General features: G+C 39.7%; 1 protein-coding gene and 1 non-coding gene across 2 annotated transcripts; both read left to right on the forward strand.

Annotated features, from left to right (window-relative positions):
* Nucleotides 1–7,139: 7,139 nt before the first annotated feature.
* Nucleotides 7,140–10,856, forward strand: LOC126725341 (profilin-4). Its single transcript, XM_050430005.1, has 3 exons — nt 7,140–7,389; nt 8,667–8,804; nt 10,424–10,856. The coding sequence occupies exons 1-3, from the start codon at nt 7,267–7,269 to the stop codon at nt 10,556–10,558; spliced, it is 396 nt and encodes a 131-aa protein (XP_050285962.1). The 5' UTR covers nt 7,140–7,266; the 3' UTR covers nt 10,559–10,856.
* A 2,593-nt stretch (nt 10,857–13,449) lies between these two features.
* Nucleotides 13,450–13,594, forward strand: LOC126732043 (small nucleolar RNA snoR135). Its single transcript, XR_007659229.1, has one exon. It is a non-coding gene; the product is annotated as a small nucleolar RNA snoR135 (small nucleolar RNA).
* Nucleotides 13,595–26,671: the final 13,077 nt, after the last annotated feature.

Genomic DNA, 26,671 nt, shown 5'->3' on the forward strand with positions numbered 1-26,671 from the left:
TCATCTCGGCTGTCCACGGACTTGGCCCTCTTATCCTTAGGCTCTTTGGCCTTCTTCTGCTGTTTGACCCCTTCTTGAGGACCGACCTCACCCTCCTTCAAATCATCAACTGTCCTTTTCCTCCTCAGATTTGTATTAGTCTGCAACCCGAGGTCAGTGGGAGGCGAGGGAGAAGGAGGGAGGCTGGCAGGAACTTGTACCTTGGGGACATCTCTGGAGGTTTGTCCCTTATTCCTATTGGCCATTAGGCCCTTTAAACCGGACCTTTGCTTCAGATCCATGCCTTCTTCTTCGACTTCTTAGCTAGTATCGATCCGGGCAACTATCAACCTCGGAGAATGTGCCGCGGAGAATCAGTCAAAATCAGTGTCAGAGTTCGAGAGCTCTACTGGCCTTGTCGACACTTCACCTTCCTTGTTAAAGCGAAATTGATCAATCTCAACTTTGAGGGATGAGAGAGTAGAATCTATCTCCTCTCTTGGAGCGGCTACCCTTTGAAGAACACGCTGAACGGGTGGAAGGTCTCTCTGAGCTAAAAATCCCGGCTTAGAGACGTCAATCCAAGCCAATCTGGGACTCCCGGCCCTTATAGCCAGGCCTACGTCCTGGAAGATGTGAGACAGCGGATCGTAGTCCAAAATCAGATAAGCGGCCCGTAACTGTCCATCTTCACTCATGAAAATCTTCGACCTTAGGAGGTAATTGAGAGCTTGAACGTTGACCAAATTGATCTTCGGGGCGATGTGATCTGCAAAACGCCCGAAAGGGAAATTGTGGTTAATCCGAGAAAACAAATAACTAAAAGCAAGTAAAGGGAAAGCTCAGAAGACTAAGATCCCAGCCAAGGGACCTGATCCTAGAGTACCCCACCTGGTGTTCCTGCCCTAACTGGGCAGTGAAGACCATCGTGCCATTCTCCGAAACAACCAGATAATCGTCCTTCAAGCCTTTGTTGGACTTAGGAAGGCAGGATATCAATCTTATCTCGTCGGACCGAGATGTAAGGTAATATCCCCCGGAAAGGGAGTGGCACTCATACAAATGAACAACGTCTTGCCATGTGAGGCCGAGGTTCATCTAGTCGTTTAGAGCATCTACGCACCCTAAAACTCGGAACATATTAGCGGTGTATTGGTGGTGGGTCAATTTGTGGTTAAGGAAATAATCCCTGGTTATCCTACCCATGGGAAGCGTCATTCCTCCCTCTATGAAAGTAATCATGAGAATGACGACTTGACCCGTCTCTCTGTCAGTGAGCATTCGGTCCGGAGAACAATATTCTAAACCCACTCCTTGTGGGATATATATCTAGCCCTAAAACCCTCCATACCAGCCGGCGAATCTACTAGGTGCTTGAACCTACCCATCTAAGTGGCCAGAAATGACGCAGAAAAAGGTTTCTAAAAGAAAAAATGCCGAGGAAGAAGGCCGAGAAGAAAAAAGAAGAATATAACGAAATGAAAGACTTAACAGGAATACGTATGCTAAATCTCTAAAACTTTTAGAAAGATTCGCGAATGCTTCTCACAAGAAATAGCTATGGAGACTCAGGAACTTAGAGTGTTTTGTAAGACGAGGCGTTGGAATTCTCTGGAGCACTTGAAGGTTTTTAAAGAAAAGAGGAAAATGGTTTCCCTCAAGGCTTTATATAGAAGGAGAGAGTAAGTGGGAATACTCCCGCTCAAAATTCTAGGAGAAATGCCAACCGTTGGATTAGCGTCTCACTGTTAGATACAGGGGACATAAAGCCGCCTGGAGTAATTAATTACGCCTCGTGGACTATGAAGCGTCAGTGACAATTATGAGGCACGTAAAACCGCATTCCCACACATGTGAATCAAAGAGTTAGTGGGTTTTATCCCTTAAAAATCAAAATCCCACTTTTCTTCCTCGGATAAGAGGGAAAAACCGAAATTTTGAAGGGCTATTGTAGGAGTAAAGGCCCAATATCATATATTGGGTTTTCGGGTTTTATCCGGGACATTGACAAGTCTAAAAAGGAGCAAATAGTTATTAAGGGATTACTAGTTAAAGTCTCATAAGCGGGGAATGAATGGAAGGTGATCCGAGGAGGAATCCCTCCTTGAATACGATGAATGTAGCCCAAGTGTGTACTCTAGCAGTTAAAGTAACCCTCCAAAAGGCTCTAGCGATAAAAATGTGCCCCATGAACATACGAGAAAAAAGGAAACTCAAAATATCTAAGGAAAAGTTGCTACCACCACATTAAATGCATTGCAGCTACTTTTCTGACCACATTTATGTGAAGAATACTTTTGAACAGTGCTGCCTTAACTACCACAACTCACAGAAGGCTGAAAGGAGTGTCTGATGGGACGAGCACTCAAGTAGGGACTCAGATGATCAATAAGTGTAGGATCAAGATGATCCAAAATGAGCTATATAATGTGAAAGACCCTCCATGAGAAAGGGATCGAAAAATAGAGAGAGAAAAAATGTGATAGCAATCTAAATCACTCTAATATCCAAGAGTGATCATTATATACAGGTTTAACCTCCTCGGACTGAAAGTCTATTGATATCAGTGTGAGAGTGTTTTTTCTTTAGCACTCAGGCCTAAGGATCCTAAGCCAAATGGTTGTTGTTTGGTGGATTGGGCTTTGATTCACCGCAACTAAAGGGCTGTTTAAGAATCAAGTGGTGCACAGGGCATACTTCCTACAATACACATAAACTAGCAAACGAGGATATTTATATTAAACAACAATCAAAACAGCAAAAGTAATACAAAACAAATAGCAAATGTACAAAGTAATGGTTAGCGATCCTCAAATCATTAAGAAATGCTTCATTGAATTTTCTTTATTATGATTACAGTGTGCTCACTAAGACATGATACAAGGTTCAAGTAAGCTCAAAAATTACAGTCTTAGGTGGCTATTCAAGCCTCTAAGAGTTGTAAAGTTTGATTCTTTTTGAATCCGAGTATGTGCTATAGTGGCTGTTTCTAGGATACCGGGAGATAATTTACTAATTTCTCTGAGTTTTCTTTTCAACAGAACTTTCTCAATGATTCTGTTGTAATTTTTTCCCTATCCGTCTTCGCAATCCTTCCCCCCTTTTTATAGTGTTATTCTGGAGTCCCAGGGAACTATTGATTCCCTTGTTTTGCCCCCTAGGTACCAGAGCCTGTGTTGTGCCCATCGCCCAGAAGGTTCAGTTTTCCCTGTTTTTCATTCTTTCCTTCCTTTTAGTGTTGTTTCTTCGAAAGTCCATGGCTGACTACCTATTTCGGAGTGCGCTGAGGTCACGTTCTTCACGGTTCAGCTTTTGGCCGTCCTTCTTCTTTATCTTTTTTTCTCAAATGGGCGAAATCTCACTCTACCGGTTTGAAAGTCCTTTGTTGCTACTCCCTTTTTTATACCCCTTCATTCTGGTTCCCCGAGGTACTGCCCACTTGCGCTATGAGAAGTCACTCTAGGTTTTCTTCTTTTCTTGTTGGATCATTTGGTACCTGAGAAAGACGTGCCCATCCTCTGTTTCTTGTGTTCTTTTGGCTTTTTCCTTTGAGCTGTCTTAATCCTTTCTTGACTGTGTTACACGCCTCAAGGATCCTGAGCCTTTTGGCAGCCTCTGATGATCCTGACTCAGCTTTCTTTTTACGCTGGTAATTCTTCAATCTTCTGGTCTGGGCTTCTTTTCTTTTTCTTTCTTCTTTTTTTATAAACTTCCAGGCTTGTCTTTTTTTCTTTATGTTTTTGGGTTTCAAGCCTTTTGGGCTTACCATTTCTTCTCTTTTTCCATAGCCCTTTGTGCTTATTTTTTTGGGCTTGGGTGCTATGATTTTTTGGACCTCAACAATCAGCATCCTTTATTTGTGTTTGATCGTCATGCAATTTAATACTAGCCATTGCCCAACTCATTAGAACCTAATTCTTTGACTCATTCTCTACAAATTTATTATATTGGGCTCATTAGACCAAGAGTCCATATACTTTGGGCTTGGGCTCCAAATTGTGAGCTTACAATACCCAATACTTGTTTGTTTTTGTAGCTTAATATGAAGCAAAAGGCTAAAACAAAAAAAAAAAAAAGTCCTCTACAGATGTCTTTTTAAATAAAAAGATAGATAAACTATAGAATTACGCTAAATTATTTAAACACCAACCCTTAATATCTTTTTAACTAGCACATGAAATTGTGTTAAAGGAGTCACTTGTAAATAATAAACATAAACATGCGGAAGTGGTATTTGATTTTGATCTAGCTTAAGAAAAAAATTTTCACGTCTGATTCAAATAATCCACCTATGTTATTTGGGAAAAAAAATCAAATAATTTTGTTTTTGAGAGAAAAAAAAATCAAATAATTAAAAGAATCAAATTCTTTTTTCTTTTTCTTTTTTTTGGCATTATTTCACATTATCAATAAGAGGGTCAAAACCATGTGATGCAAGACCCAATCGAGTAAATAAATTAAACAACGTTGGTCCGAGAATTTTTCTTTTTCCTAGCCAAGTAGGACCTTTTTTTTTTTAATATTTTTATGGGAGTCATGTAGACCTTCAGCTTAAGCTAAACGCAAAAATTAGAAACATGAAATCATACATGTTTGATACGAGCGTCGTATTAGAATCTATCATAATTGATTGGACCGTTGTCTTCTCAAAAATAAAAACAAAATAAAACAAAAAAACAAAGATAGGACGGTTCAATATTATCCTCACAACTCATCCGGGACCCAAAAGTTTTAAAAAAAATAGTGAATTTTTTCTTTTTATGGTTACTCCACAATCTTTGGGTTAATATACAACGCTAGTACCCAAAAAAAAAAGGTCCACAACCTTTTTTTTTTAATTTATTTGTTACTGAAAATGATAACGTCATTTTTATTTGATTGTTCAATTCAATCATTTGGTTTAATTCCATTAAAAACTTAGAGCATGTTTGATAGACTGTAATAGGCGCTGCAATGTAATAATTATTCTTATGATTATTCATAAGGAATAATCATCCCTTATGAATAGCTATTCTTCAAAATGAGGAATAACTATTCATCCTTAAAAGGTTGTATTAGTTATTCCTTAGTAAGAGCAATAATTTCAAAAGTTAATATATTTTCAAATAAACAAACTTTCCATATACATCTGACAATTGTAAAAATAAAAAATCATAAAAAATAACACATATCTCTCTTAAATTTAAAAATAACAATTTTTAAGGAGATATAATTATATGAGTAAGAAATTTCCTAAAATAAATGCTAAGTTTCATTCTAATGTTATAACTCACAAGTCACAACCAAACTAATGAATATATTTAGTTATTACGTTACAATACATTTTATTCCTAGTAATAAAGATTACAATTCCTATCGCAATCCTCGTTTAGTGTACCAAACGTACCCTTTAAGGTAGAACACAATAACTATACTTAAATTTTACCTTATAAAAATAATTTTGCACTATTCATAACTTGTAACTTAACTAATAATGTCTTTGATGGTTCTATAAAAGATTTGAAATTCAATCCCCGACTATACTAAAAACTTATTGGTGTCTTAATCTGATGATAAAGAATTATTATCAGAAGCGGAAGCATAAGTTGAAACTCTCTCCAAAAAAAAAATGATTTTTTTTTTTTTAGAAATAAACACACACACAAAGGAGAAGGAAAGAAGTTTTAATATAAAGGCACACCACAACTCTATGATAATTTGGGTTTGAATCTCACATACACAATATATATAGTGTTTGGTTGTATTCTCTCAAATGGTTGCAAAAAAAAGATTTTCAGATGTTTTTTATGACGTAAAATGCAAACGTTTTCTTATTTCACAACCTAATCTACCACTATGTAAAACTCACAAGGTTGGTGCTAACCCGATTGGATTCACCCAAAAATATATAAAATTTGATTAGTGCAACAACCACCATATTGGGGGCGCACAACCATTATAATTTCAAACTGTTATTTTTCAAGGATAATGACCATTGTTAGTATCTGAAATTGTGAGTCTGTGATGGATCCATTTGTGAAAGAAAGAGAGACAAGAGGGATGAAGGATTTGTACAAGCTTTTTTACAACGTTTATGCAAACTATTAAGGTAGTAAATTTTTATTGATTCGTACACTTATGTCACTTTTTACTTATCAATAATCATTCACCACATTAATAATTTGTAAAAATTTTGTAGTTTTAGCATTTTTTACCTTTTAAAGAACATGAAAAATTAATAGATTAAATCTAAAACAAAATATACAAGTCCAAAAAAATTAGCCTAAAAACAAAAATTACCAATAATAAAACTAAAAAAATTAAGCCCAATCAATTTATTTTACCCAAAACAAACAACTTAGCCATTTAAAAAATTTTAAACAAAAATCCTTATAAGTAAAGCAGTAGATTCAAAGATCGGAGCTGCGGCATACAACTAGCAGTAGAGTCACCTTCCTAACTCCAAGTCCCGACTTCGTCCCTACAAGCCAAGTTAAAAGACATGCGATGATTTCTCAAAAAAAAAAAAAAAAAAAAAAAAAAGACATGCGATGAAAACGTTTTCTTATCTCAAAACTCACAAGGTTAGTGTAAATCCTGATCGGATTTACAATAAAATAAAATAAAAATTGATTAGTGCAACAACCACTACATCGGAGCACACCACCACTATAATTGCAAACCGTTGTTAAATGTAAGAGAAAGAAAGATAGGAGAGATGGAGGATTTGTGCGAGCCAAGTTAGAAGAGAGAGAGAAAGAGGAGAGTTTGTGCAAGCCAAGATTAAAAAATATTTTCCAAAATTCTATTGAAATAAAAACATTTTACAACTTTTTATACGCACATTTTTCGGTCAATAAAAAAAAAATTATCAGATTTGACCCAAAATTTACAACGAAGCATTAGAGGTAGAAAAGTAAAAAAAAAAAAAAAACAGAAAAGAAAAAGAAGAAGCGACCACGTGTCCACATGTACGGTAGAAGATGGAGATCTAGCATCGATAGAAAAAGAAGTATCTTTTTGAGAACGTGAACGGCACTCATTCAATCATGCCTGAAAAACGTAGGGCTAAGATTACATCACCGACTGGTCCTAATCATAACGGTCCTCTTAAAGTGGGCCCCACACCATATGCTCTTTCTACCAATCGCCCCTTCCATTCTCACTATTTATACCTTTCTCCTTTGAACCAAATTAACCTTGCAAATCACTAGAGACCAGAGAATTTTGAAACGTAAAAAAAAATAATAATAATAATAAATTAAGAAAGAAATCAACGGTGAGGATTTGATTTTTGAGATTGAAAAGATGTCGTGGCAAACCTACGTTGATGATCATCTGATGTGCGACATCGAGGGTCAGCATCTCTCCGCCGCGGCCATCATCGGCCACGACGGCAGCGTCTGGGCTCAGAGCGCCACCTTCCCTCAGGTCCTCTTCCTCTCTCTCTCTTTCTCTCTCTAAATTTTTTCAGATTTTTTTGGTTTTGATTTTCAGAATTCGATTAGATCTGGTTGTTTCAGTTGTTAGATTTTTATTTTTCTGAATTTTTTTTCTTTTTTTTTTTATTGATCTATGTGGAGAATTGGTGTTTTTGAATCTGTTTGTTTTCTCGGAAATTTTTATCAGGAAAATGTTTTATACCTTGATCCGTCTAATTTCTTGAGGATCTGGATGTCACTGAAGTTCCGCAATTGATTTGGATGGAATTAATGTGATTTGATTTTGAATCTGTAGAAATTTTAGGTTTTGGATTCGGGATTTTTCGGTGAAATTCGTTGGATTGGAGAGGAAAATTTTGAATTTTACGATTTTGTTTTTTTCTTTGTATTGGATTTGGTTTCCGACAATGGATTGGTTGACTAAACTTGTTTGATCGTTGAATTAAGCTTAGTTGCGTGGATGAACAAGTAATATGAATGACTAGATCAAAGGCATTATTGATTTGTATGAAAATACTGTTACTAACTTTCCTAAGCAAGTATCGGGCAACCTCTTGAATTTTCTAATGCTGGGGTTCCACAAATATATAACATTATCAAAAGTGGCTAAACACAAACTATTTGGGCCCGCTTAAAATCAAAATCAAAGGGAATTCTAATCTCGGAAATCCTATCGAACGTGCGATCGAAAGCCACCGTACAGACTGATGTGTCAGGATGAGGAGATGAACACGAAGGGTGGCTCGTTCCCCTCAAGGGCATGTGTATGACAAGGCAGTATCAAAGGCAGATTCATATGAAATTAATGCTGTTTTAAACGAAATCAATGAGTTTGCTATGCTAATGTTGATAATTACCACATTGATTTGCTTTTGGACTTGGTATTAGGTTATCTACGAGTTGGGTATCTCTTTATGGCCTTGGAAATGTTACTTTTATATGAACGACCCAATTAATCTATTAAGAGTCCATAGCCGACCCTGTTGTTTTTGGACTAAGGATTTTTTGTTGGTGATAAAAATCGGATGGTGATATTGGTTTATGATTCAAAATTGATTCTGAGTTGTACCATTTAAGCTTCCATGTTTTTATTGCTCGATTTGCATCCTTTTTGGTAACTTTTTATGCATGAGAGGGCTTATTTAGAATAGAGAGAATAAGTCGGTTTTACATTTCGAGCATATTTTATACTTTTAGGATATGCTTTCTTTTCTTCTATTGTAAAATCTAGATGTAGCTACAAACTAACGGTGAGGTTTTTTGCAGTTCAAGCCAGAAGAAGTTGCTGCCATCATAAAAGATTTTGATGAACCTGGCACTCTTGCCCCAACTGGGTTACACCTTGGTGGCACAAAGTACATGGTTATTCAGGGAGAGCCTGGAGCTGTTATTCGTGGAAAGAAGGTGTGTTTTTTTAAGCTCTATTAATCCTCCTCTTTTTCTTTCATTGTTTCTTATACATTGGTTTATGATTGATGGTTTTACCTTAATTCTTTTGTTGATCTTGAGGCAGTAGCTGTTATTCATGAAAGGTGTTGTATGCTCTTTTTATTCTTTTTATACCCCCTTTCATTTTTATGTTTCTCTTACGGTGGTTGATAATTGATGATAGTAATGTTATTATTGTTTGAGCTATTCTGTATAAAATCTTCATATAGTAGCTGTATAAGATTAGTTGTTTAAAGTATGCTGAAACATTAGGGGTTTCTTAGTGCATACCATAGTTCCACACCCATGTTATGTGACACTCGTAAATAATGTAGACCTTATACAATATTGGCAATAGGGGTTGAGTACTCTCTAAGATATATTATGTAGAAACTTGCCTTTCCTTATGCATAGATGAAATAAAATTGTATGCTTCAAATAAATTTCCTTGCCATGCTACAAGATTGGGATTGGAAAGCCTCAACTCCTGAGCACACGCCTGCACACAACACTTGTATCTTGAGTCCATGTAGTATGTTTTCATATATGTTAATCTGCCAATTAGTTATAATAAAATCTTACCTAATCTTCCATTTTCATTTATTGAGTGTTCATTATTTTTCAATGTGTAGATAAGGTTATACAATTTCTTATACGAACTTGGTCATAATTACTGTGCCTCATGGACTCATGGTTGTTTCACTTTTTGACTTTCAAATTATTATATGGACCCCTTACATGCACCTTGTCATGGACTCTTGACTTCTTATGCACCTTTTGACTTATAATTTCTTACATGCACCCCGTAATGTCCCTGAAAGACTCAATTGAGAGCTTTATCTTCTTTTTTAAGGTTATTGTGAACCATCAACCATGTACCTGGCTACCCCTTAAAACAATAATAATAATAGAGCAAATGAATCTCACATGTGGGACCCTCTCTATTATTCCTCAGTCATCGTTGCTCACAATTTGCTAGTCCCTGTCAATAACAGTCTCTTGTGCAGACAGACAAGGACACCACACCAACACATTGAATTCAAATTGCTTTTGCTTTACTTTCATAAAGCAAGAGCAAGTTCTTTGAAGAAATGAGTTGTCCTTGAGTATTATTGGATCTATAATCATGTCCTGATTTCCTTTTTCATTTTTCTTTTGATGATGAAATTTGCATAATCAGTCCACAAGGGCGGCGGCCCCATTCATAAGTGAGTATCAAACCCCATGCCTTTTACAAAAAGGATTCCTCATAATCCTATTTCAAAACCCCACCCCTTTCCAAATTGGACTCCTAATAAAGGGTGAAATTTCTAATAATACTGAGAAAAAGTTGTTGAATAAAATCTTTATGAGAAATAGTTTACAATCCAGAATTTTCACTAGCATTTTTAATTCTTTTCGTGGGGTGACTTTGTCATATTTAGTTTGATACATGCCAGCTAAATTTCTCATTAAGTAATGGTTCATGTGGTAGCATTCAATTATAAGTGCTTCCTCTACTTTATTCTTATTCTTGCTTTGGCCAAGAATATATATTTTTATTGTTGCATCTTTATATATATATTCATAGTTTTGTTGGTCAATTTGCTATGCAGGGTGCTGGTGGTATCACTGTGAAGAAAACCGGCCAAGCTTTGATTTTCGGTATATATGATGAACCTTTGACCCCTGGACAGTGTAACATAATTGTCGAGAGGTTGGGGGATTACCTGATTGATCAGGGCCTGTAGGTTGCTATTTGCTTCATGGTTCTATATTGTGGTATTTGGTTTTGGGCTTGCATCTTCTTACTTAATCAAGAACTGGCAGTGGAATTGTTGCTGAAAATAACCGTGTGAGAAACAGAACAGTGATTTTTGGTGCATTAGGCTCATTTCTATTTCTCCAATTCCCATGTTTTCTTAACTTATGTGTATGTATTTCACAACTGTTTTGTGCGTATTGAGTCTGCCTTTTTTATAGTATCGAATATCCATGGATTTCTTTTATATCATGATATGAAAAGATTTAATTTTTTGGATTCTTAAATGTGTGTTTTGGAATATGTCTTCGGCTTGTAAAGAGTTTCATCTTCCTCAAGAATAGAATTCGTTTAATGCTGAAAATTTTAGGCTACCTTACAGGAAAGGCTTTAATTTTCAGCCATGGTTGAAATGTCTATTACATGATTTATGACTTAAAATTAGATGATGAGACTTTGTGCGTACACCCACTACTACCTACGGTCCGATAAGGGGTAAAGATAACTCCGCTAACCACCACCTATGGTCCAATAAAACTGTGATTAGTTTGCTTTATGGTATGTTCTGAAGAAAGATGAAGGTAGCCGCATTTAGTTTGCTTTTAGAAAGATGGAGGTAGAGGAGACTGTCCTATTACCGTGGCAGCAATCCTTTTATGAAAATCCTCTTGAAATTTTTGGATTTGTTATGAAAACTAAACATTATATAAAAAAGAAACAAACATTTTATAAAAATGGATCTTGCTTTCAAATGTTACGTTTACGTTTCTTCTTCCATGAAAAAAGATCCCCTCCAATTGAAGAAATGAATTGGACATTTGACATTCTATTTAACGACAAATTGGACAAACTTTTTCAATTATAATGACGAAGCACGGTCAATTTTATTTAGTATAAGCTAGCCAAAGAAAGACGGTTCATTTCACTCAAGAATTGATTTTTGTTTTTTTGGATAACCAAGAATTGAATTATTGTTAATACTTTATTCCTGAACTTTTCCATCTTATATAATTGGAATCGGCAGTGTTCATATAATAATAATAAAATAATTGTATGGGACAAAAATCCAAGGCCCAAATGATGATTGGGCTTGGATCAATGTTCATCACAATTAATTTGTAGAAATGGGTTTTCAAACAAACACTTGGACTCCTAAAAGGTATATTTTGATTCAAAGATTAATAAAAATAAAAAAAATAAAAAATAAAAGAAAAGAAAAGAAAGAAAGAAAGACAATTGAATTGGGTTTTCACTAGTTTTTTAAGGACAATATGTTTGATTAATCTTCCTTGGAATGGCCAAAGAGCCTTTTACACTAGATAGATTACAAAAATAAGTATTTTCTCTCTCTAATAGTAGGGATCTAATCCCTATTTATTGGGAATCTTTTATCTTTTATAGTGCTCTTGCTTCAATCTTGACCTTCCACATGGGGGGTTGTTGATCCTCCTTCAGGATACTTGTCTCATTCTTCCTTTTGAGGCCATGTTGAGTAGATTACAACTTGTGTTGGCACTGTTCAGGTGTCATTTAGCCATTAATGTGACTAGTACAGTTAGTGCAGTGCATTTAATGCAGAGATGATAGATGCTTTTTTGAGAAACTTCCCTTCGTCCATATCCATACTGGTCACTATTGTCTCCCTTGGGTCACATGCCCCGACCTCATATAGTTTTCGTCTTGCTTTCTTCAAGCAATCTTCGTCCAAGCACTTCCCTCGAGCAAAAATGCTCTTCAGTTAAGGGCTTCTCCTTTAGTCCTCTTGGGCCTACTTAGGTCAATTTAGTTGGTAATTGGGTCTTTATGTTGCTTGGACCAGGCCCAATGGTACCAATTCTACTAGCCTCCCACAATAATAATAAATAAATAAATAAATTGGCAAAGCATTCACATCCCTATACTCACCAAAAATACCCCTATATATATTTCTAATAGGACAAAACTTAGATACAGTATTTTAGGTGTTGTTCTTTAGGTTCCTCTCTTAAGATTTAGCCATGTGGCTATTTAATTAAGGAACAACACCTAAGTACTGTACCTAAGTCTTACTCTTTCTAATATTCACTTCATCAGATAATTTGTGGGAGTTTAAGAGTCATAGTCATTATGGGATGCACTACTCATATGATAAGTGCATAAAGCTATTTCGTCAAAAAAAAATATTTTTGCATTGAGCCATAAACTAATATTTTGTTTTTTACTTCTTTTTTTCGGGGGAGGGGGGAGAATTAATATAAAATAATACTTTAATGTACAACCATTCCTTGAATAATCTTATAATTGAGCCCTTGCTCAATGATTGCATGACCCTATTGAAAAATTTCCACATATTTAAAGTTCAACATATTTTAAAGAAGTAAACTAGTGTACTGATGCATTTGCTAAGCTAATAACTAACCAATCTAGTGACTATTTGTATTTTGATAACCTACCGCATGTGGTGGAGAACTTGCTGGTTTTTTACGAAACTGTGCTATTTTGTAGCTTTTTTTGTAACAGACTCATTTACAATTATTTAATATTTGCATAGCCATGTTACCAATAATAATTTCCCAAAAATAAAAATAAAATGTAAAACATAAGCCCGGAAACATTTTAAGCAGGCCGGGTCAAAGTCCAAGCCCATTTAATACCCTTGCCCGCTCCAATAAAAAATGACCACAGAAAAGGGTACTTTAGTAATTACATCCTCATGCTCCATAACCCACAAAACCCTAATCGTAGCTTACCCCTTCACCTATATATATATACCCAACACTCACTCAGCCTCTCATGTCTCTCTCTCTCTCTGTCTCTATTTTCTGTGTTATTGTTATTGTTTCAATGTCTGTTTAATTTTAATTTGTGTGTAAATAAACACAAAGGTTTTGCTTGTAAGTTAAAGCAGGGATTGTGTGTATCGGCGTTGTGCAACAATAAGTGCACTGTGTCCGAAAGAGTTCTCTGCAACATTGATCTGGGGAAGGTGGGCAGTTGTGTTTCATCTTTACCGTTGATATTTTCAACAATCATCTTCCCTACATCGCTTTTTTTTCTTTTTCTTTTTTTTTATAAAAATATCTTTATTTTCCCTTTGATTTTTTTTTTTTTTGGGTGAGGCCCTTTTATTTATTTTAAATGTTTATTTTTGGGCAATCAGTTAACATTATATTTGAAATTGTTCTTTAATTGTTTAATCTGTTTTTTTGGATTGTCTAAAAGATATAGTTTTTTTTTTTTTTTTTATAATGAAAGTTGTATAGCACATTTCATAAAATGAATTGCATGAAATAATGTACTAAAGATAAATTGCTTCATTAAAAACTGGATCGGTAAAAGTAGCATTATTTTCTGATTGTAGAACGGATGGAGAACGGATGTGTAAGATGCTTTTCTTAGGGGTGAATTGGATTGACTTAGATGGGTTGAGATAATTTTGTTATAAAAATTGAGTTTTAATTTAACTATGTTGATTTAATATGCGTTAATTAATTACAATTTATTCAATTGATCATATATTTACTCAATTGATCTCATATTTCAACCTCGTCAAAGTTAACTCTCAAAATTTAAAAATAAATTGGATTAATGAATTGTAGTTTAGAATCTCAAAATCTAATATAAATTCAATTGATTTAAGTCATTTGGGTTGAAAATCTTGTGCAAAAAATTTAGAACCCAATCAAAGCACACATGGAATCGGATTGGTTGACCTGTTGAGTTCAGATGGATTTACTGGTTAAAGTGAGTTCAAAATGAAACCCTAAAAAGAATAAAAAAATATTGAAGACTTAAACTTTGTGATATATTTGGTTTTTTTAAAAAAAAAGAAAAAAAAAAGAGAGTTTCAACTCCTAGTGGTCTAATTTCAAATTTCTTATTCAATTTTTAGATACTTTATTAATTAAGTTAACTAGAATATGTTCCAATAAGTTTTGTGCGGGTTCTAATAAACTGGATTGTTCCAAAAATGACTGAATTCTTATGTGAATTAAATGATTGCAAAGTGCAAACCCACAAATATAAGCTTGTTTTCTGTATTGGGCCGTTGACCTAGCGGGATTTATCAGACTTTATTGGGTTCTCAATAAAAAACTGGACTTTTATGTGTTCCCTTTGCAACAACCTCAGCTCCTCTAGCCCATTATAGAATCTGTTTCTTGTTAAAATAATTTATTTTCAATTGCAATTTTTTTTTTTTTTTTTGGAGAAGAATTTTCAATTGCAAAGTTCATTTGAAGTCTTGGATGAATGCTCTGTTTAAGCATTTATATGATGGAAGATATGCGAAAGAAATTTTAAGAATAAAAATGTTTTTTTTTTGTTATAATTTATACTTTATTCATGAGTTAAACTTTACAATGAAATGAAGAACCTTATAGTTTAATTGATGCTTCTTTGCATTTCTATTCAGGTTTAAAATTCCTTCACTCTAATATAGAATTTCAAAAATAAATAAACTTAGAACCTAAAATCTAACTCAAAAAACATATAACAGCATTATGCTAGTGGGCACCCAAATCAGAATAACATGATCAATAATGCAATAGTGAAATTTGTTGTGAAAAAAAAAATTGGCGTCCATTGAATTAATATTACATGATTTGATTATCAATTGAATCATTTTTGGGGCATCTACTTCTTATGATTAAGTTTTATAATTTTTAAAAAATAAAAACATAGGTTCTTATAATCAAGTTATGGCAAGTGTTTTGTGTGGCAACGTTAAGTTTCAGTTTGTCAATTAGCTAAAGTTAGGAGTGACCTTAGACATCTCTTTTGAAAACATCATCAATAGGTTCTAGTTGAACTATAAAGCTCTTGGCAACCACCAACTTGCTTTTCTAATGATGTCGTTCATCCTCTCCATTTCATGTTTAAGATTTTATTTTTTTAGATTTAGCTGTATACAAAGTGTCACATCATTTATAATTTTAAATAATGTAGCACTAAATAAGTGAATATCTATAGTATGAAATCTTTTTTCATTCTTCTCAAGATTTTAAAAAACTTTGTAGAAATACAGTATAAAAAAAAAAAAAGGAAAATGAAAAAAAAAACATATATTTTTGTAGACATACATACAGGTATATTACAAATTTGAACGAAAATTCGGGACTAAAGAATGGTTATATTGTTAAGTTATTTCTTTTATTATATTTTGATTTAGTAGTGTACTTATATTATTTTAAAATTGTAGGGGCAAAGGCCCAAAGGTCCAAGATCATACAATGGGCCTTGGGCCCCATACGGGAAGATCAACCATGTCCGAGGAGAAGACGTGGGTGCCAAAAGGGCTTCCAGCCCAGTTCTCGTGGGCATGAAGACATTTAAAGGGCAGTCCGAGGAGAAATGTCTCCTTGGACGTGACGAGTATGGCTCAAACATGCACTCTGCCTACTAAAAGGACCCACCCCAACGGACATTAGTAACAAGGACGAGTCCCACAGACTCATGGCAAAGAAGGAAACGTAAAATGTCCAAGGAGAGGCTACAGCTGCCACATTAAATGCGTTGCAGCTACTTTTTTGGCCGCATTAATATGGAGAAAACCTATGAACAATGCTACCTTGGCTACCACAACTCACAGAAAGATGGAGGAGGTGTTTGATGGGATAAACACTCAAGTGAGAGTCTAGATAATCAACAAGTGTAAGGCCATGATGGCTTCAAGGAGACTATATAAAAAGGGAGTCTCATGAGGAAAGGGACTGGAAAAGGAGAGAGAACAGAGGAACAGAAAAATAACTGGAGACTTAGAACAAGAATCAGCAAACATCCATCCCATCTCCTCAGACTGAGAATATATGGACATTAACAGGATTTATTTGTGTCTAATTGTTATGTAGCCCAACATTAGCCACTGTCCACTTCACTAAGACCCAATTCTGTAACCCACTCTCTACAAATTCATTGTTTCTGGGCCCCTTGGACCAAGACCCCATACTTGTTGGGCTTGGGCCCCAAATTGAGACCCTACAATTGGCGCCGTCTGTGGGGAGAACTTGTGCCTCAGCAAGTGCGACCGTTAGAAATGGAAGGATCAGGTCTACGCCAAACGGGATCCGCAGACTCCCAACAGCAAGACAACTTTCTTAACCTCGAACGGGAAAAAGATCAAGGCAAGCGATAAGAGGGTAGCGTAAATACCTCCCATACGAGCAGAAGCCATTCGAGAGGGAAAGGTCATGCATCCCAAAAGTGGGACAATGATAGGGCTCTACAGCAAGAAATCGACGACCTAAAGAGGAAGTTGCGCCGAGCACAGCGAAGGCGACCTTCCCCCAGTTCGAACACCAGCGATGAAAAGGACAACGAATACAGGCGAAGGTCAAGAACCCCACCAAGTGAAACCTTCTCCTATGAGGAAGAGCAACCTCACAAACACGGCCACAAAAGTCCGTCTTGCAAGGGCCTAGCAAACGACGCCATGAGTAAGGCCCTAGATCGAATCTCTCAGTCACCCTTCACATGCAATATAGAGGGGGCTAAACTTCCTCGGCGGTTCCACCAACCCACTTTTGCCATATATAATGGTCGGATGGACCCCGTAGAGCACGTAAGCCAGCTCAACCAGAGGATGGCCATCCATTCCAAAGACGAGGCTTTGATGTGCAAAGTGTTTCTATCTAGTTTGGGACCCATGGCGATGAGATGGTTTGACGGCCTCAAGCCAAACTCTATAAATTCCTTTAAGCAGCTAACCCAGGCTTTCGGCTCTCGCTTCATCATAAGCAGTAGGGTTCCTCGGCCCTTGGATTCCCTTCTGTCCTTATCCATGCGAGAAGGAGAAACCCTGAAGGTCTACTCGGATAGGTACTAGGAGATGTATAACGAGATAGAGGGCAATTATGATGACATTGCCATCAGCACCTTTAAGAGAGGTCTGCCGACAGAGCACGGTTTAAGGAAATCCCTGACTGGGAAACCGGTCACCAGCGTGCGCCAGCTCATGGACCGAATCGACAAGTACAAGAGGGTCGAAGAGGACCAGCAGATGGGTAAGGGTAAAGCGAAGGTTGTCTCTCAAGAGAGGAGGGACTTCAGGTCGATTTAGCAGCAACAATCGGCCGAGAAAAGATTACACGGAGCAGCCTGGATCCGCCAGGGCGCAGGCAGTCCACGCTGTGTTTCGAGATCCATTACATCAGATCTTAGAGAAATTTAAGAATGAGCTGTTCTTCAAATGGTCAAATAGAATGGTAGGCGACCCCACAAAACGCAACTAGAACCTATACTGTCAATACCACCAAGAACCGGGGCACACCACCAATGGCTGCAGAAATCTGAAAAACCACTTGGACCAGCTAGTTCGAGAGGGAAAGTTAAGACATCTTTTGCATCATTCTAGTGGCCAACAAGAACAGACGAGCGTTGAGGCAAGGCAAAGCACCTTGAGACCACCTATTGGCACGATAAATGTCATTCTTGCCACTCCAGGAAGAACCGGCTTCCATCCTTTCATAGTAATGTCGGTGGCCCGACTTCCCGCTGAAGTTGACGACCGTGTGTCTAAGAGGGCTAAGGGGATGGCCTTGCCCGTGCTCGGATTCTCGGATGAGGATAAGGTTAGAACTATCCAGCCCCACGATGATGCTCTAATGGTCACACTCAGGATTGGGGGATATGACGTGAAGAGGGTGCTAGTCGATCAGGGTAGCGTTGTGGAGGTAATGTACCCCGACCTGTACAAGGGGCTGAAGCTGAGACCCGAAGACTTGACGGCATACAATTCCCCTTTGGTAAGTTTCGAAAGGAAAACCGTTACTCCGAAAGGCCAGATTAGACTGCCTATACAAACAGGCTCGGACATAGTGGAGGTGGACTTCATAGTGGTGGACACATATTCGCCCTACACCGCCATTGTAGCTAGACCTTGGCTTCACGCCCTAGGGGCTGTCTCCTCAACCTTGCACCAAAAGGTGAAGTACCCGTCGAAGGGTCGGGTCAAAGAAGTGATAGGAGATCAAGCCATGGCCCGGCAATGCATGGTGTCCGCCATCTCATAACAGCCGAATGCCGAGCCCTCAACCCCTACCAAGAATGACTTATAGCAATTAACGACCCCGGCCCCTTGTGGTGGGGGATCAGCCAAGGAGGCAAGTTGTGAGGATTTGGAAAAAGTTCTTGTGGGCTCCGATCCGGAAAGATTTTTTCAAGTTGGCTCGGAACTACCACCCCAAGAGAAAGAAAAGCTAATTTATTTTCTCAGGGAAAACATGGATGTGTTTGCATGGGACTCCTACGAGGCCCCGGGGGGTCAATCCGAACTTCATATGCCATCACTTTAACGTTAATCCATCCGTTACACCTAAGAAGCAACCCCCTCGGTGACCGTCGAAAAAGCATGCTGATGTGATAAAGGAAGAAGTGATGAAACTTAAGAAAGCAGAGGCTATCAAAGAAGTTTTCTACCCTGAGTGGCTGGCTAATACAGTTGTGGTGAAAAAGAAGAGCGGGAAATGGTGAGTCTGCGTGGACTTCACGGACCTAAATAAGGCCTGTCCGAAGGATCCCTTTCCTATGCCTCGGATAGATCGACTGGTGGATTCAACAGCGGGACATCCTCGAATGAGCTTCTTAGACGCCTTTCAAGGATACCATCAAATACCCCTAGCTACCGACGACCTGGAAAAGACAGCTTTTATCACCCCCATTGGAAACTACCACTATAAGGTGATGCCTTTTGGTTTGAAGAACGCTGGGTCCACCTACCAAAGGATGATGACCAGGATATTTGAGCTGTAAATGGGTAAGAGCATCGAAGTCTATATAGATGACATGGTAGTAAAGAGTAAATTAGTATCCGAGCATTTGAGGGACCTCGGCGATATCTTTGAATTCCTGAGAAAATACAGGCTGCGCCTGAACGCGTCTAAATGTTCATTCGGAGTGGGATCAAGAAAGTTCTTAGGCTATATGGTAACCCACAAAGGTATTGAAGTCAGCCCCGACCAAATTAGAGCTATCCACAGCATGCAGCCTCCTCGGAACCCTAAGGAGGTCCAAAAGCTCACCAGCATGATCGCCATCTTGAACCGTTTTATCTCTTATTCGACGGATAGGTGTAGGCCTTTATTTCTCTTATTAAACAAGTGGAAAGGGTTCAAGTGGACTGAAGAATGCGCCTTGGCCTTCCAGTAGCTCAAAGAGTATCTGTCTCGGCCACCAATCATGTCTAGTCTTGAAGCCGACGAGGTTTTATTCACCTACATCGCCGTGGCCTCTCACGCAGTGAGCTTGGTGCTAATCCGGACGGACAACGGTATACAAGGGCCTGTCTATTACGTGAGCAAGTCGTTGCATGAGGCTGAGATCCGTTACCCCCCCCCCCCCCTTGGAAAAGGCCACCCTGGCGATCGTACAGGCCATGTGGAAACTCCCCCACTATTTCCAGGCACACACAATTGTTGTTTTAACCCAACTCCCGCTCAGGTCTATACTCCGAAGTGCCGATTACACAGGGAGAATAACTAAGTGGGGGACCATTCTTGGCGCCTTCGACATTAAGTACATGCCTCACAACACCGTGAAGAGCCAAGTCCTCACGGATCTGGTGGCTGAGTTTGCTGAACCCTCACCAGAAGAAGTGGGAGGAATGCCAAACACGAATAAAAGATTGGTCGGCACAGTCTCTCAGCAAGGGCCCACCTGTTGGAAAGTATATGTTGACGGCGCAGTAAATCAAAGGGGTTCTAGGGTGGGACTCGACCTAATTTCCCCTAGGGGATTACCATCGAGAAATCACTAAGGCTAGGCTTTTCGGCCATGAATAACGAGGCATAATATGAAACCTTGTTGGAAGGAATGTCTATGATCGAGAAATTAGGCAGGAAATCCATAAACATGTTTTCGGACTCAAGACTTGTTATAGGACAAGTAAATGGGGAATTAGAGGCAAGGGATGAAAGAATGTAAGAGTACTTGGTCCAAGCTAAGCGCCTGCGTTTTAACTCTTTTAGCCTAATGCACGTATCTAGGAGCAGAAACACCCATATTGATTCTCTTGCCATGCTAGCCACCTCCTCGGCTCAATGCCTACCTCGGGTTATACTTGTGGAAGATCTACACAGGCCCTCGGTGATGAAGGCCGAGTTGATGCATGTTCACAGCGTCAGGGCGAGGCCTAGCTGGATGGACCCTTTAATACTGTTTTTAAAGGAGGACGTCTTACCCGAAGAGAAGAGCAAGGTCGAAAAGATTAGAAGAAAGGCTTCTCAATTCTGGCTGTCCGAGGACTTGAAACTGTATAGGTGCTCATTTTCAAGACTGTACTTGCTATGCGTACACCCTGACGCCACGGAGCTTATCCTAGAGGAATTACACAAAGGAATTTGTGGGAGCCATACAGGGGGCAGGTCCTTGTCCCATAGAGCCATAACCCAAGGTTATTGGTGTCCGAGCATGCAGAAAAAGGCGCACGAATATGTGAAGAAGTGCGACCAATGCCAGAGGTTTGCCCCAAATATACATCAACTGAGCGGGACCCTCAATCCACTGTCCAGCCCTTGGCCATTCGCACAGTGGGGTTTGGATATCCTAAGGCCATTTCCTAAAGCAGTGGAGAACAAGAGGTATCTTCTCGTCGGCACTGATTACTTCACCAAATGGATCAAGGCCGAACCACTTGCAAATATCAGAGACGTGGATGCCAAGAAATTTGTCTAGAAAAGTATTGTCACTAGGTTCGAGGTCCCTCATACCCTAATCTCGGACAACGGACTTCAGTTCGATAGTAAGGCTTTCAGAAAGTATTGCAGCGAGTTGGGAATTGCCAATAGATACTCCACACCGGCTTACCCACAGGAGAATGGGCAGGCCGAAGCCGTTAACAAGGTTATAGTAAACGGGCTGAAGAAGAGGTTAGACGATGCAAAGGGAAGATGGGCAGAAGAGCTGCCGCACGTCCTGTGAATGTATCGAACCACACCCCGCAGATCAACAGGGGAGACCCCTTTCTCGATGACCTACGAGGCCGAGGCTATTATTCCACTGGAAACAAACTTTCCGACACTTAAAACTAGCTCATTCTACCCTAACGGCAACAACGAGCTGCTGGAAAGGAATTTAAGCCTTGTCGAGGAAAGAAGGGAAAGGGCAACGGTCCAGCTCGCCTACTACCAACACAAGCTTAAGTAAGGTTATGACGCCAAGGTAAAGCTAAGGCCACCGGCACCTGGGGACCTGGTGTTAAGAAAAGTTCTGGGCACTGCAAAAAACCTCGCATGGGGAAAACTCGGACCAAATTGGGAAGGGCCATATCGTATCACTTTGGTGGCTGGCATAGGGGCCTACTTTTTGGAAGATTTGGATGGGCATGTAGTACCACGTCCCTGGAATGTAAACAACCTGAAAAGTTACTATTATTAATTAAAGTTCCTACTCTTGGCATACCCTTCAATTGCGAAAAGCCTTTGTGTTAATCACTGCGCATTTTATCCAAGTATTAAACAGAACCCAAGTCCTACGTGGCTCCTCAGACTACAAGCTTGGGGGAAATTAATCACTATGCAGTTTTATCTAAGTGTTAAACAGAACCCGGGTCCTACGTGGCTCCTCGGACCACAGGCTTGGGGAAAATTAATCACTATGCAGTTTTATCTAAGTGTTAAACAGAACCCAGGTCCTGCGTGGCTCCTCGGACCACAGGCTTGGGGAAAATTAATCACTATTCAATTTTATCTAAGTGTTAAACAGAACACAAGTCCTACGTGGCTCCTCGGACCACAGGCTTGGAAAAATTAGTCACTCAAAAGGGCGCAAAATCATGGGGGAAGAGTCTTATTCTCTCATTCATACTTAGCCATATTACTTAAACTGCGAATAATGGATTATCATCAGAAATCCAGTAACACAGTCGAAATTCATTCATAATGAAGACAAAAGTTGAAGCAGTAAAATAAAATTCAAAGAAGAAATTATATCATTCATTAAGCTATAAGATGTGTCATCTTACAAACATTAACAAAGCTAAGAAAATGGAAAACAGAGCAAAACAACTACAAAAGAAACCCTACACTAATGTCCTAGACTTTATCTTGGGTTGAGCTCTTTACAGGACTCTCAGCCTCGGAACAATCATCTCCTGCTTTAGGTTTGGGTCCAACATCCTTGGCTTGCGCGACAACGTCCCTTATAGTGAGGGCGTCCTCAGGTGACTTGTCCTTAGCTGGTGGCTATGCCTCCTCGTTCCCCCATTTCCCTTCAGGTATAATGGAATTGGGAGCAGTGGTCGGGGCGGAAGGGGGCTCCTCAGAGGATCCGAACCTGGAATCTCACGAATATCCTCAGGAAATAAGATATTCTCGATCCTCCTAAGGTCGAATTCCGCAAGAACTGCCATCTGGTCCATGGCTACTCCCTAGGACTCGGTGACGTAGTCCCTGCAAACCACAGCCACCTCCTCGGTCAGCCTGGCTTCAGTGTCCGCCACTCCGCGCTCATAAAAGGCTACCACTGCAGCCTCAGCTACCTCCCTGGCCAAACGAGCCCCCTCCTTCTCCTGTAACAGCTACGCCTTAATGTCCGAGACCATTTGCTTTTTGGTCACAAGGTTTATTTCTGACAAATGAAGTTGTTGGCGCATGTCTTCGGCCTGCTTCATAGTGGTCTTAAGGCCCACCTCAGCACTGTCCCAGGCCTTGAATGCCTCTTTGATCTTCTCGCTTAAGCGCTCTTTTTCCAATTTAAGGGCACTCGCAGCCTTCTCCACGGCAAGGCAGGACTGAACCTTAACGTTCACCTCCTCCCGGGAATTCTTCGCCCATTCCTTGGCCACGAAGACTTGTTGGGTGACCTGCACAGGAATAACGGAAGAATCATTAAAACAAAAACGACAGATAGACCTACACGGAATAAAGAACCTGAACAAGGGAAAGTCTTCATTTTACCATAGCAAGGTCTCTCTTCAATGACATGATGAGGTTCGGTTGCCTAGTGGCTCGGAGCCCGTCCATGTTACAAGGCAAAAGGAGGGGCTATTGCAGGGCCTCAGCGAGGTAAGACGCTTGCCCCTGCTGGGATTCCCAAAAGGTTGCATCCCACGGGATGGGGGCGTCGTCCAACTCTAGGCAGGGAGACCAAATGTGTTGCTCCCTCCTAATGGCAGCCTCCTCTCGGCTATGGATGGACTTCGTCCTTTTTTCTTTGGGTTCCTTACCTTTTTTTGTTGTTTGGTCTTTTGGGGGCCGACCTCACCCTCCTCCAGTTCTTCCACTGGCCTTTTCCGCCTCAAATTAGGAATAGGTTGTAGCGCGGGGTCAGTGGAAGGAGGAAGAAGAGGAGGAAGTTTAGCTGGAACCTGCTCTTTAAGGGCATCCTTGGAGGACTGCCCTTTGTTCCTATTGGACATAAGCCCCCTTAGATCGAATCTCGGCTTTAAGTCCATACCCTCCTCTTCAATTTCTTGGCTCGTGTCAATCTGAGCAACTACCAGTCCAGGAGAATGAGCCGCCGAGAAGCAATCAAGATCCGAGCCGGAATCTGAAATTTCTACAGGCCTTGTTGATACCTCACCCTCCTCGTTGAAATGGAAGTGATCGATTTCAACTTCGAGGGATGAATGCAAGGAGTCAATTCCCTCCCCTGGAACGACTACCTCTTGGAGGACGCACTGAGTGGGCGGTTGGACTGGTGGTCGGTTGGACTGGTGGTAGGTCTCTCCGAGCAAAGAAGCCCAGCTTAAAAACATCAATACGGGCTAATCGAGGACTCCCAGCCCTTATTGCTTGACCCACGTCCACGAAAGCATGAGAGAGAGGCTCGTAGTCCAAGATGAGGTGAGCAGCTCACAGTTGCCCGTCCTCGCTCACAAAGATCTCGGACCTTAGGAGGTAGTTGAGAGCTTGGACGTTAACCAAACTTATCCTCGGAGTAGTGTGTACTTTGTCTGCAAAATACCCAAAGGGAGAGTTATGTCAGTCTGAGAAGGCAAATAATCAAAATCGAGACCAAAATAAGTTAAAGGAAAACTCAAAACTAAGATCCCTGCCGGGGGACTTGACCCTAGAGTGCCCCACCTGGTGCTCCCACCCTAACTGGGCAGCGAAGACCGTCGTGCCATGCTCTAGAAACAATCAAATAATCGTCCTTCAAGCCTTTGTTGGAATTGTGAAGGCAAGATATCAGCCTCACCTCGTCGGACCTGGATTTCAGGTAATACAACTTATTAAGGCAATGGCACTCATACAAGTGAACTACATCGTGCCATGAGAGGCCGAGGTTCATCTGTTCGTTTAAAGCATCTACGCACCCTAGGATCCGGAACATGTTAGCGACGCACTAGTAGGAGGCCAGCCTATGACCGCGCAAGTAATCCCTAGTTATCATTCCTATGGGAATCGTCATTCCTCCTTCTATGAAAGCGATCATAGGAATAACGACCTACCCCGTTTCTCTCTTGGTTAGGATTTGGTCCGAGGAGCAGTATTCTAGACCCACTCCTTGCGGGATACGGTATTTGGACCTAAAACCTTCCACGCCGGCCGGAGAATCTACTAGGTTCTGAAACTTACCCATCCTATTAACCCTAGGTGGCACGGAAAAAGATTTGCTAATGGAAGGAGGCTGAGGAGAACAACAAAGAAGGAGATTTAAGGAATACGGGGAAATGAACACTTACGAGAAGCACGAGTTCTAAACCTCCCGAGCTTTCAAAGGATCCGCCGGGAATCCTTACAAAAATGGCTATGGACTTTTGAGTGTTTTGCGAGAGAAAGTGCTGAAGTGCTCTGGAACGCTTGAGTGTCTTTTCTAAAAAAGGGAAAGTAATTCCCTTCAGAAGCCTTATATAGTAAGGAAAAAACAAACGGGATTACTCCCGCTCAAAGAATTGGAGGAATGTCTACCGTTGATTAAGCGCCCCACCGTTGGATGCGAGGGAACATAAAGTCGCCTATTGCAATTAATGGCACCTCGTAGGCTACAAAACACCAATAGCAATAATGAGGCACGTGAGACTGTACTCCCACACGCATGAGTCAAGAAATTGTGATAATTTATCCAATAAATATCAAAATCCCACATTTTCTCCTCGGATAAGAGGGAAAAACCAGAATTTTAAGGAGCTATTGTAGGAGCAAAGACCCAAGATCATACAATGGGTCTTGGGCCCCATACGGGAAGATCAACCACGTCCGAGGAAAAGACGTGGGTGCCAAAAGGGCTCCCAGCCCAGTTCTCGTGGGCATGAAGACATTTAAAGGGCAGTCCAAGGAGAAATATCTCCTCAGACGTGACGAGTATGGCTCAAACATGCACTCTGCCTACTAAAAGGACCTACCCCAATGGACATTAGTAACAAGGACAAGTCCCATAGACCCGTGGCAAAGAAGGAAACGTAAGATGTCTAAGGAGAGGCTGCAGCTGCCACATTAAATGCGTTGCAGCTACTTTTCTGGCAGCATTAATGTGGAGAAGACCTGTGAATAGTGCTGCCTTGACTACCACAACTCACAGAAAGATGGAGGGGGTGTCCGATAGGACAAGCACTCAAGTGAGGGTCCAGATAATCAACAAGTGTAAGGTCATGATAGCTTCAAGGAGACTATAGAAGAAAGGGAGTCATCATAAGGAAAGGGACTGAAAAAGGAGAGAGAACAGAGGAACAGAAAAATAACTGGAGACTTAGAGCAAGAATCAGCAAACATCCATCCCATCTCCTCGGACTGAGAATTTATGGACATTAACAGGATTTATTTGTGTCTAATTGTTGTGTAGCCCAACCTTAGCCACTGTCCACTTTGCTAAGACCCAGTTCTATAACCCACTCTCTACAAATTCAATGTTTCTGGGCCCCTTGGACCAAGACCCCATACTTGTTGGGCTTGGGCCCCAAACTGAGACCCTACAAAAATAATTTAATAAATTTAGTATATATTTTTCTTCAAATTCTAGTTGTGTTTTTAAAGGAAATATATAACAAGTGAGTGAAGGGCATAATGTTTAATATATTCTTTCATGCAGTAACTTAATAGGAAAAAAAAAAAATATTTACTATCTCATGTTATTACAATTTCAAAATAATATTATTTTTTGTTTATTTTATATCTAGTATATAGATTATATAGCAATAAGATCTAATAACTCAAATTATAGAAACATATTAACAAATGAAAATTTTTCA

Source organism: Quercus robur, chromosome 5, assembly GCF_932294415.1.
Source record: "Quercus robur chromosome 5, dhQueRobu3.1, whole genome shotgun sequence".
NCBI classification, from domain to species: domain Eukaryota; kingdom Viridiplantae; phylum Streptophyta; class Magnoliopsida; order Fagales; family Fagaceae; genus Quercus; species Quercus robur.